Genomic DNA, 12,558 nt, shown 5'->3' with positions numbered 1-12,558 from the left:
TCCAAATTACTGTCTCCTTTTCCCAACCGTGGCGGTTCATCTCCCGCATTGGTGGCCCAGGTCAGGGCTTATGATTGCAGTTCACGTCCAGTCCCTTCTCTCTGAACTGAAGTCCTTGCCTTTACCACCTATACAGGCTTCGCCTGGACCTTTCACATGGCCCTAAGCACTCAGTTAACCCCGCGACTCCCTGCTGTCACTTCCTCTCGATGCTCGACGTGTACTGGGGCCATGAAGTGGTTTACTACAATGGCTCGATGGCCGATGGTCACGTTGGCTTTGCCTATGTTCATGGAGGACATATAGAAAAAGCACTCCTTGCCAGATGGCTGCAGTGTTTTCACTGCAGAGCTGGCGGCCATATTTCGTGCTCTTGAGCACATCCGCTCATGCCCATGCAAGTCATTTCTCCTGTGTACTGGCTCCTACAAGCTATCGACCAGCGCTACCCTCATCATCCTTTGGTAGCTACCATCCAGGAGTCCATTGACGCCTTGGAATGGTCCCGTAGTTTAGTGGTGTTTGTGTGGACCCCAGGACACGTCAGAATCCCAGGCAACAAACTTGCCGACAGGCTTGCCAAACACGCTATGCGGAAACTGTTTCTAGAGGTGGGCATCTCCAAAACTGACCTGCGTTCTGTCTTACGCCGCAGGGTTTTTCGACTTTGGGAGACAGAATGGCATAACAGTATGCACAACAAACTGCATGTCATTAAGGAGACTACGAATGTGTGGAAGTCTTCCATGGGTCCTCACAGGGAATCAGTTGTCCTCTGCCAGCTCCGTATTGGTCATACGTGGCTAAGGCATGGTTACTTCCTCCATTACGAGGACCCACCTCAGTGTTGCTGTTGCTCACAAATGACGGTTGTCCACCTCTTGCTGGACTGCCCACTTAGCCCCTCTGCGATGAATTTTTAACATTCCCAGCACCCTACCTTCGGTGTTGGGCAACAATGCCTCAATAGCAGCTTTAGTTTTAAGTTTTATTCGTGAGGGTGGGTTTTATCATTTGATCTAAGTTTTGGTGCATGTCATTTGTTCCTCTGTGTCCTCCGCCCTAATGCTTTTAAGGTGGAGGTTTTAATGTGTTGCAGAGTGGCTGGCTTCTCCTTTTTATTCTAATGGTCAGTCAGCCATGGTAATCTGCTCTTGTTTAGATCTCTTCTACATGTTTCTTGTCTCTCTCTTGTCCATTTTAGTGTGTTGCCCTTGTGTCATTCTTGTGGTTTTCTCCTTTCTTCCAGCTGTGTTTTGTATGTCTCGATTATTTTACTCCCACCCTTGTGGATTATTTTAATCGGAATGAGGGACCGATGACCTAGAAGTTTGGTTCCCCCCCCCCCCCCCCCCCTTGTTTTAAACCAACCAGTCAGTCTTGAACAATGTAACACTTCATCTTCGTACATTATGTTGAAGGCCTAAGAGTTTGGCGATATACTATATACGAGTATCCTTTCGCTGATACAGACACGCTCTTTGCTATCAGTGCTGAGGTGGCTTTTGTTATGGCTGTGCTGCAAGACAGCATTCTGACCGATATGAAATACTTACCCAATTTTATGAAAAGTGGAAAAAAATTGATTTTTGCACATCTTAGTCTGATATCTTCACTCGATAAAGAACTAAATTTCTTTTCATTTTCCACCGTACATACTACACTGCATCAAATTAAGTAAAATATTGAACAACATTTTGAACAGTTTGCAGAGTTATAAACATGCTGCGTAAATTTTGCATATAGTTCATTTTAGCTCATAAATTACAGGGGAAGATATCAAAATTTTATTTAAAATTGAGAGCAGAATGCTCTCTCCTATCGTTCTCAATTATTGGTTTTTACAGCATGCAATGAGGCAAGAGTGCTGTATGATAACTACTAAAAAAAAAAAAAAAAATTTATTCACCGAGATGTGTAAGTAACTCATCGGCAGCAGTGAGGTCTACCCAGAATGCATTGAGGCATCTGTAACAATGTAGGAAAACCAAGCAGTGTGCTTGCACACATCCACAACACCTGAAGAATGGCATAGCAGGATGTGTATACATGCCCACAGCAGCAAAAGGGTTAATTACAAAAGGAAGAAAAAATATACTCTATGGTCACAGTGAGTAAGAAGTCAAAACATCATGTTCAGTGTGTTATTCTTACCACCTTGATTCTCTTGTGAGACAATGGATTTTGAGAGCACTGAGTTGATCAAGATATGCAGTCATGTTGTCTATCCTGTGTATCAGTCAATCCCCCTCAATAGGTGATTGTCTTATTATATCTCACAATCCCACTTTTTTTTTGTTTTAGCTGGGTCGGAAAGGAAAGCAGAAGTAAGTACGGATGAAGTCTTCCGACAACATGGGTCAAGAAACACACTTCCTGTACCTGGCAAGTGAGATAGTGAAGTTGACTAAGGTATATTTTTTGTGCTGTGCACCAGATTCGTTCTAGGATCAGAACAATTCACAAGTTTGTTCCTGTTATTCCAGGGTTGTAAAGTACTGTTATTTTACACTGTTTCAAAGTGTGAAAATATACAAACCAATAGTATGGAGGTTTAATCTTCACACATATGTAATGTTGCCAAGTTCTGGTCTTGTGATTACTGAAAACATAAATTTTCAAATTTTTATTTAGTTATGGTAGAATGAATATTTGATGGGAAAGCTGTTGAGGGATAATGTGACCATGAATCTTTTTGTTGTTAAATAATCTGAACAGCATGAATTGCTATGTTTTCCTCTTTATTACCAAAGCAAGTGAGCTGTACAAAGTATATTTATTTACAATTTTCTACTGTTTATGTACATTTACTGTAAAACATTGTGCTGGAAATGTATTTATAATAAAGCATTTAAATTTAACTGCAATGCTTTTATTGACTAAACAATCAGCCTACAATCAATCAGTCTACCTTTATGGAAAAAGATGCTCCACAAGAACATCCTTGTTCAGCCTTTGGATTATCCACTATCCGGAAAGCAGATCTTATAAGTTCCTCATGGAATTCAATGGTTGACCCACGTATATATTCCAGTGATGTCTCATCAATTACAACTTTCACACCATCCTTTTCAATTACGCTGCAAATAAGGCATTAAAAAGAAGCACTATGTGATTTAGAGAAGTTGAGGGAATAAAGTCATATGCACAAATATATTAAAAATGCTGAGTTTTGCGCATTAAATTCTTTGCTCTAATACAGCACAGATTCCTGTTTCTCAAAAAGCAACATATGTTCCAAGTTTTTCATTTATCTTTCACCTTGTCCTCTTCCTTAAAACTGTATGAAAAGCTATAATCACTGAGCATACTGAATTAAAATCTGTCTTGTGCATTTGGAACAGCTCATTCCATCTTTTAAATCATGCAAAGAATGGGAGTCATTCACTGACAAGGCCCAAGAATACAATTAATTTAAATTAAAAAAAAAAAAAAAAAAAGATGAAAATCAGTGCTACATGTGGAATGACATGAATAGCTTTCACAAGTTTAAAGGCAAAGATAAAGAACAGTAATATAAGTTGAGCATCTGTGACAAATTTTATTTAGGGGTTTCTGAACTTGTTTTCCTACAAGTGCCCTCATTTTATATTACATTGTGTTGATGAATTCAATGTAATGCTTTCTCTTTCACTTATTATGCCTTGCAAGAACTGTGCAAGTTGCATTTGGAGGCTTCCTTAATTATGCTGGTGCTTTCCCCCCTGTCAGTATACCACATAGTACTTTATATATCAATCAGTGTTACACCTGCTCATCCATAGTGTGATTTTAACACTGAAGAAAACTGGCCATGTCACTACCCCAGTATGCATTATACTCGTATCAGATTTAAATTATAAGATTGTTAAGGCTTTCGTGGCCACTTGTTGACAAACTGCCTATTGGCTTCTGTCTCGGGTTCTTTGGCCGACGTTCATCTAATGATTTTTCTGACGTTTCGCCAGCACGAGTGGCTGGCATTGTCAAAGCTTCACCCTCCATTGCCGGTGGCGAACTGGAGCCGAGCTCGCGGGCGTAGACTATATGTACTTGGCGCGCCAACGTCCGAGGGCTTCTCCGAGGTCATTTCCAGTGCGGTTCTCCTGTTGCTACCTGCGACAGTCGTTCGCTGCAGTACGGGAAGCCAGGATCCGTTGACCTTAAGGCTTTCCTCTTTCTTGTTCAAACTGTTCGCGTGTTTTTGTATTTCTACAGCTTCTCTGAACAAGCGCGTGTGATAATGATGCTTCTCTACAGCCAGAACTTCCGTGTCGGCGAATTTTATTACGTGGTCGGTCTCATTCAGTGCGTGCTCTGCCACGGCCGATTTCTCCACCTGCCTCAACCTGCAATGTCACTTATGCTCTTTGATCCTGGTGTTGATGGATCGTCCAATCATTCCGACATAAACTTTTCCGCATGTGCATGGTATACGGTATATTCCCGACATTGCAAGTGGGTCTCTTTTCTCCTTCGCCAATCTAAGACACTCTTTGATCTTCCTTGTCGGTTTGAAAATCGTGTTTACGCCATGTTTGCGCAATATACGGCCGATTCTGTCCGTCACTCTGGGAATGTATGGCAGAAAGGGCGTACCCGACATTTCTTTTTATGGTTCCTTACTTCGCCGAGTGTTTGGCTCTGTTACACTTCTAATATAATTTGTGGAGTACCCATTGCTCCTCAGGACAGTTTCCAGGTGTTGCATTTCTCGTTTGAGGTGTTGCGGCTCACATATTCGTCCTGCTCTCGTTACGAGTGTCCTAATCATGCCTCTTTTCTGGCTCGGGTGGTGGTTTGACAGTTTGTGCAGATATCGGTCCGTGTGTGTCGGTTTTCGATACACGCTGTGTCCCAGGGTTTCGCCGTCCCTTGTGACCAGCACATCTAGAAATGGCAGTTTCTTGTCCTTTTCTACTTCCATGGTAAATGTTATGTTGGCATGGAGGCTGTTCAAGTGTCTTAGGAAGTCACCGAGCTGTTCTTCACCATGGCTCCACACCACGAAAGTATCATCAACGTACCTGTACCACACCTTAGGTTTGCAAGTCGCCGAGTCCAGTGCCTGTGCTTCGAATTGTTCCATGAAGAAGTTGGCCACCACTGGACTAAGAGGACTACCCATGGCGACGCCTTCCAGCTGTTCGTAGAAATCACCATTCCACGTGAAATACCTCGTGGTGAGACATGCATGAAAGAGCTTTCTGATGTCCTGCGGGAAATTGGAACCGATGTGCTCCAGAGTGGCACTTTCGTAAATAACGAAACAGCATCAAAGCTGACCAAGATGTCGTTTGGTGCAAGTTTCAGTTTCTTCAGCTTCTCAATGAAATGTCCTGAGTCCCTAATGTATGTGTCGGTCTTCACCACGTGTGGCTGGAGCAGAGGGGCCAAGTGTTTTGCCAGTTTGTGTGTCGGTGATCCAGGAGCGTTAACGATCGGTCTCAGTGGAACGTTGTTCTTGTGGATCTTGGGTAATCCATACAGCGGAGGTGGTAGGGCTTCTGTGTTGCACAGGTTTCTCTGCATGTCTCACCACGAGCTATTTCACGTGGAATGGCGATTCCTACGAACAGCTGGAAGGCGTCGCCATGGGTAGTCCTCTCAGTCCAGTGGTGGCCAACTTCTTCATGGAACAATTCGAAGCACACGCACTGGACTCGGCGACGTGCAAACCTAAGGTGTGGTACAGATACGTTGATGATACTTTCGTGGTGTGGAGCCACGGTGAAGAACAGCTTGGTGACTTCCTAAGACACTTGAACAGCCGCCATACCAACATAACATTTACCATGGAAGTAGAAAAGGACAAGAAACTGCCATTTGTAGATGTGCTGGTCACAAGGGACGGCGAAACACTGGGACACAGCGTGTATCGAAAACCGACACACACGGACCGATACCTGCACAAACTGTCAAACCACCACCCGAGCCAGAAAAGAGGCATGATTAGGACGCTCGTAACGAGAGCAGGACGAATATGTGAGCTGCAACACCTCAAACGAGAAATGCAACACCTGGAAACTGTCCTGAGGAGCAATGGGTACTCCACAAATTATATTAGAAGTGTAACAGAGCAAAAACACTCGGCGAAGTAAGGAACCAGAAAAAGAGATGTCAGGTATGGCCTTTCTGCCATACATTCCCAGAGTGACGGACAGAATCGGCCGTATATTGCGCAAACATGGCGTAAACACGATTTTCAAACCAACAAGGAAGATCAAAGAGTGTCTTAGATCGGCGAAGGAGAAAAGAGACCCACTTGCAATGTTGGGAATATACCGTATACCATGCACATGCGGAAAAGTTTATGTCGGAATGACTGGACGATCCATCAACACCAGGATCAAAGAGCATAAGCGACATTGCAGGTTGGGGCAGGTGGAGAAATCGGCCGTGGCAGAGCACGCACTGAATGAGACCGACCACGTAATAAAATTCGCCGACACGGAAGTTCTGGCTGTAGAGAAGCATCATTATCACACGCGCTTGTTCAGAGAAGCTGTAGAAATACAAAAACACGTGAACAGTTTGAACAAGAAAGAGGAAAGCCTTAAGGTCAATGGATCCTGGCTTCCCGTACTGCAGCGAACGACCGTCGCAGGTAGCAAGAGGAGAACCGCACCGGAAATGACCGCGGAGAAGCCCTCGGACATTGGCGCACCAGGTACATATAGTCTGCGCCCGCGAGCTCGGCTCCATTTCACCACCGGCAATGGAGGGTGAAGCTTTGACAATGCCAGCTACTCGTGCTGGCGAAACGTCAGAAAAATCATTAGATGAACGTCGGCCGAAGAACCCGATTCAGAAGCCAATAGGCAGTTTGTCAAATTATAAGGCTGTGTATTAAACATGTGCTGGAGGGAGTAGGCTCATTTGAGAAACTTCCACTGATTTTCCATCTGGGCCTTCTAAGGACCCTAGAAAATATCACTATCTATTCTCATGAAAAGACACTCTACAACCTTTAAATGTCTTTTCCCACCCTCTTCTTGGTTCACTTTTTGTGTTATCTTCGGCTCTTTACATTGAAACCGTTTTACTAGTAAGTTCTTATGTATTTCCAAAAAATTCTTTGCCTCTAGTCCAGATGGCGATCTTCTTACTCCAAATATGACATTTTAAACAATTCTGACAGACCTCCAAATAAAATCAGCTGTTTCTGTTGTATTTTCTCTGCCCTAAGTCTTTTTATCATTATTTCTGACTGGTTTCCAGATTTATGCTATTAGTGGACCTAATATGGTCCTTGTAATTTTTCTTTCCATATATATGTATATACCTAAGGCAATCTGTGTGCACTAGAATTCCAATTCTATGAAAAGGCACGTTCACAAATCCAGCTGCAATAAAAGTATTATATTATTGCTGTTGGGTATATCTACATTTAAAATATGTTGCTATTCTCTACAAATAGTAGACATTTTTTGGAACGAGTCTGTCAATGGTATTATACCTCTGCCATTTATCAGACTAAACAAACATGTGTTTTTTGTTAAGACTAGTGTGGGTTCCATTTATTCAGAAAGCTTGTGCCCATATTTTTGGAAAAATATCAATTACTTTCTCCATGTCTGAACCCAGAGCAAAGACACTATCCTTGTTACTCCATAACACGAGTGGGCAACTGGCAGGCTGTGGAAGAAATTTCTTGGGGGAGGGAGGTACTCCATCTATGTATTCGGTATTCTGTTGTTGGAATTTTTCCACTTTGGCTTCTATATAACACAACAGATATATGTTAAGTTCAAGTGAATGACACTAAACTTTTTAAAATGAACAAAGAAACGATGGCTTAATTTTGTGTTACAGAAACAACCCATGCCTATTCCATCAATCTTCAAAAGTCATTTTGGACAAGTATTTGAAAATGATTCCTAATGATCTGCTGTGGTCAAAAATGGCATAGTTACTTTATGATTGATTTTTCAATAAGTCGAGTGATACAGGCCAACGACCATCTAATTTTAGTTCTTCCTCGAGAGCCAAGTGCTTGCTGTGTTATCTGTTTTGTGGGTATGTGCTCAGTGCCTTGTGAGGCATGGCTGGCTGCACACCAACACTGCCCCCCTCCCTCCTCACTGCAATCTGTCAATCACAAAGTCATTTTAATCGCGGTATAAATGTCAACTGGGATTGCCATATTTTATTTTTCTATTCTCTCTCATATTAACATTAGTAAATAATCCTTGATCATTCTGGACATATTAGAACAAGCAACTTTTGAAACAGAAGGTGATTTATAATGAATTAGCTGCAACCAGTTGCTTTCATAAGTGTTTATTTTTCCATGATGGCATCTGAAGATGGTTAGCACCCCATCTTCAGATACTTACATTTATTTGCATGCAGTAAACATTATTTCTTTACTAACAGCATTGTAGAATTTTGCAATGGAAGTTTTTAATACAGTTATTGTAGTATGTCATAACTAAAGAAACAATGACACTTAAATAAATTTGTTGAAAAGATCAGAAACCAGACACACAATAGGAATTTTATCTCTTGACCTTTTTCAGGCTCCCAAGTGCTCTTCTCCAGAGGCTTAGAATTAATCACATTAGTAACAAGTCAAAAATAAACAGGTGTATGCAGATTATTGCTGTCATCATATGAATAATAGTGCTTCTACAAATATTGTACAAGGAAACGAAACAACAAATGCGGACATCATGCAAGAACTGAAGCTAAACAGCTGTTCAGTTTTGACACTTGCTAATAATATGATGAATCTAATCTTTTGAAGAAGGGCATTGCCTGCATGAAACTGGTCAAGAAATGAAATTTATTTTGCACAACTGGTTGCCAAGGATGGATAAAGTACTAAAGAAAAAAAAGTAAACATCTAAAGATGGAGTGAATGTGAAATGAATATCCTCTCAAAAACAAAAGATTTAAGCCATAATTTGTTGGTGTGACATGTCGGGAAAGGGGTGCCATTCACAGCGTTGCGACTTTGATCTCTTTCCTCTAAATGGGTTCAAGTTTCAAATACGATACTGCTAGCAGTCTACGAAGCTGACCCTTACTGAAAATGCAACACTGCTTGCTCCAAAGTTAATTGTGTTATAAAATGTTAGAGTGCATGTCTCTGTGGCTATGACAGCTTCAGCTGGTCCAGTGTAGGTGTGCAGAACATTCCACATTTCAGTGCACAATTACTTCACAGTCTTGAAAATCGCATATGTTCTACCTGAAATAAAGTATGACTGTCCATACTTGGATCCGTCTATTTTCCAAGTATGTGGAAAGATAACATCTGCTAATATAGAAAATAAAATTGGCAAGACTTATTTACATAAATTTCACAGGATGAATGGTGAAAACTAGAGGGCTACATACCGTATTTACTCGAATCTAAGCCGCACTTTTTTTCCAGTTTTTGTAATCCAAAAAATAGCCTGCGGCTTACAATCGAGTGCAAAGTAATCAGAAGTTCTGAAAAATGTTGGTAGGTGCCGCCACAACTAACTTCTGCCGTCGAATATATGTAGCGCTACACAGGCATGCTTTGCAGGCACAAAGATAAATACTGGCGCTAAAACCTCTGCGCATACATTATCCAACGAATTAAATACAAATTCCGTATTGTTCATCTTCGAATGTAGCAGCATTTCAATGTACTATGAAAATCTGACTGGCAAGACTGTTTGGGATGTTTGTCAATATGGCCAACTCTACGTTCTGAATTTTTTCTTACCTGTGAGAAGAGATGGTTGCTAATAGCAACTTTTATGAATTGTGAATCACATGCAGTATTCTCTTCACCATAAGAATAATACGAATATAAATGTTTTGCCATGTATTCTTTCGTGTTTGCCTATCTGCATAATAAACTATGAAACTAGAGTGAGACAACAGCAAACGCGGAAGAATATACGTATCATGTCATGTTTATATTTGTATTATTCTTATGCCTAATAGTGATACAGTCAGAAATGAAGCACTGCAATTGACTAGATTTTTAAATCTAAGATGACTAATTTCTGTGCAGAACGTAATGTACTAAAGAGGCGTCTGCAAAGATTTTCAAACTGAGAAAATTTTTTGCTAAACTAACGTTCAGAACACCTTCTATCATAAGCAGTCTATTATTTGGTTCTTGTTGATCATTATCAAAGAAAGCAGCAGTGTAGCCCAAGTAACAACAAATAGCAATCTCTTGCCATTGTTTCGCTAATGAGACGATTCCTCTCTCTTTTTTTTTTTTTTAATTGTAAGCGGCGGCTGCGTGCACAAAAGCAAGCCATGCCGCGAGTGGCGACAGACTGTAAACACTCATAATCAGAATGCGACAAACAATGCACGACACTGTACAGTAATGCATTTTCAGCTTAGAGTGACGTAAACACCTATAACAAAGAGAACGGCACTTATCAGATCAAAGAAAATTAAGCAATCAATTCAAACCAGACGAAGCACGTGAAAAAGGAAGGGTACCCGTATAAACACGGAAGGAGCGCCTGACGCGGTAAAGCTTAACTGCTAAGCTTACGACTTGAACCAAACTACTATAGCTGTATCGTCATTCATTCGACCTAAATTGTGTCGCATATTACAATGGACCAACTTTGTTTCAATTTGGAGATGCGGCCTAAAACTTTTCTCTCCCCTTGAATTTCGAGTCTCAAATTTCAGGTGCGGCTTAGATTCGAGTAAATACGGTAGGCAAATAGAAGTTCATATTCAAATGGGAACTGTGCTATATAATAATAGCTTCTCCTCAAAATATTCTCTTGATATATGTAAAACATCAGGAGACTAGTTAAATACACAAGTTATGATATTCCCCTCAGCTTTCTCCCTCCCTGTTGATGTTACAAACCCATCCTCTGTTTGTCATAGCTACCATTTAGTGGTGGTAATAATAGAAGCAGCTGGCCCTCATTTAAGCTACTCATTTCTGCACAAAATTTGTGACTTATAACAAATATGTAAAATAAAATCACACTAAGCAAACAGACTGGATCACTTGTGCAGAAATACTGCATGTGTGTCAACCTGCCAAACTATTGCCACAACAGTCTCATTACATGTGCAAAATTCTAATACGGTTTCAGCCACCTTCACAAAGTGATGGCTGGCTGAGCAACAGCAGTTGCAGCTGCAGCGGCCAGCTTGTGAGACCTCACTTGCTGTTGAACCTCTCAGCTGTCCACCGCACGGCCAGGCCACGTCCTGTCTGGCAAGGCCTTTATTCGATGCATACTTTTTCTAGTGTGTGATGTACAACTGGCTTAAACTTTACCCATAATTCCTCTATGTCCACCATACCTATATTACTAATCCACTATCCTGGAACCTGATACACAGCACCCAGATCCTTTTGCAGGTTGCCCCTATCATGGTTTCCACATAAAAGAAAAAAAATCAATTTTCAATATTTCGTATAGTTACTGGCTGAATTTAAAAATTTTAAATGCTGTCATAATCTACACATTAAAAGCTATAATTTTATATTAAAAGTTTAACACAATAAGGCAAGTATTGCAGTTTGAAATCGTTTGTCTCGAGGCAACATAACTGACAGTGCGCAAATGCCTGGAATTTATTCATCCAGTATTTGAGAATGAGAGCACTTAGTGACTTCCAATTAACTTTACACTTAATTTCAAACTTTTTCTCACTGACACCCCCCACAAAATGAAGAAAGGAAAAGTCTATTGCTACTAAATTTTGCTGCTCATGCAGTAAAATGGCAGCATCTGGCATAATGTTTTACTAACTTTATTTGTAACACAGTTGGCAGACAGTATCCACATATACCACTGAATGTACCTGCAAAATTACGTCATTATACAACACATAGTTCAGGAGATATGAAGTCAAACATTTAGATGTGTAAAAAACTAATGTTGCTTAAATTGGAGTGCAAACTAGCCATGTAATTATTACGGTTTGTGGAATCCAAATTCAGACACAGGAATACAAGGGAACAACATTTTTCAGGCCTTAGTACAAAGAAAGTATTGACTTGTGGACACACAATGAGTAAACAGAAAGGGCAACGCCCAAGAAACATCAAAAGAAATGCGAAGTGGTGCCATCATTATCTTAGGCGGGGAGATTTTAAAAGTGAAAATAACATTTCATTTCAACACTCCCACTGTTAGAGCATCTTTCTGAAAATGTTCAAGCTTGAGTACATCATCATAAACCTATCTCTGCTTAATGGTTTGGTGAAAATGTCCGCATACTGTTTTTTGCTTGGAATAGACTTTTCTCTTATGAAATAATGGGTATCAGCGTACTTCAATCTTTTATGAAATTCAAGATTTTTGTTGAGTCTTACTGCACTCTTGATTATCCATATAGAGTTTTGATGCTTGATCACACTGATTTCCAAAATCACTTAGCAGATTTTTCAGCCACACAGTTTTACAGTCATGCTGGTTGCCACATATTCTGCTTAAGCTCACCATTCTTTGATGGTATGAAGACCACATTATCGGTCCATTTGATAATCAAAACTGGAAGTCAGCTGCCTTGTTTCTACATCTCCCGCATAATCTGAGTCTCTATATCCGAACAGAACCATATCATCTTTGCTCTTTCTGAAGAATATACCAAAGTCTT

The 12,558-nt window shown here is 40.7% G+C and overlaps 2 protein-coding genes across 3 annotated transcripts in view; one reads left to right on the top strand and one right to left on the bottom strand.

The window, feature by feature from the left end:
* The window catches only part of LOC124608747 (protein phosphatase 1 regulatory subunit 21), a 201,304-nt gene extending 198,443 nt beyond the window's left edge, over nt 1-2,861 (top strand). For both annotated transcript variants that reach the window (XM_047140013.1, XM_047140012.1), the window contains one exon: nt 2,305-2,861. In XM_047140013.1, coding sequence (XP_046995969.1) covers nt 2,305-2,331 — 27 coding nt within the window. In that variant the 3' untranslated portion in view covers nt 2,332-2,861. The remainder of the gene's footprint in view (nt 1-2,304) is intronic.
* LOC124608789 (iron-sulfur cluster assembly 2 homolog, mitochondrial) overlaps nt 2,725-12,558 on the bottom strand; it is a 35,648-nt gene continuing 25,814 nt past the window's right edge. The window contains exon 3 of the mRNA XM_047140015.1: nt 2,725-3,080. Within this exon, the coding sequence (XP_046995971.1) occupies nt 2,903-3,080 (178 nt within the window). The 3' untranslated portion in view covers nt 2,725-2,902. The remainder of the gene's footprint in view (nt 3,081-12,558) is intronic.

Source organism: Schistocerca americana, chromosome 1, assembly GCF_021461395.2.
Source record: "Schistocerca americana isolate TAMUIC-IGC-003095 chromosome 1, iqSchAmer2.1, whole genome shotgun sequence".
Lineage (NCBI taxonomy): Eukaryota > Metazoa > Arthropoda > Insecta > Orthoptera > Acrididae > Schistocerca > Schistocerca americana.
This window is presented reverse-complemented; position numbering and strand designations above follow the sequence as displayed.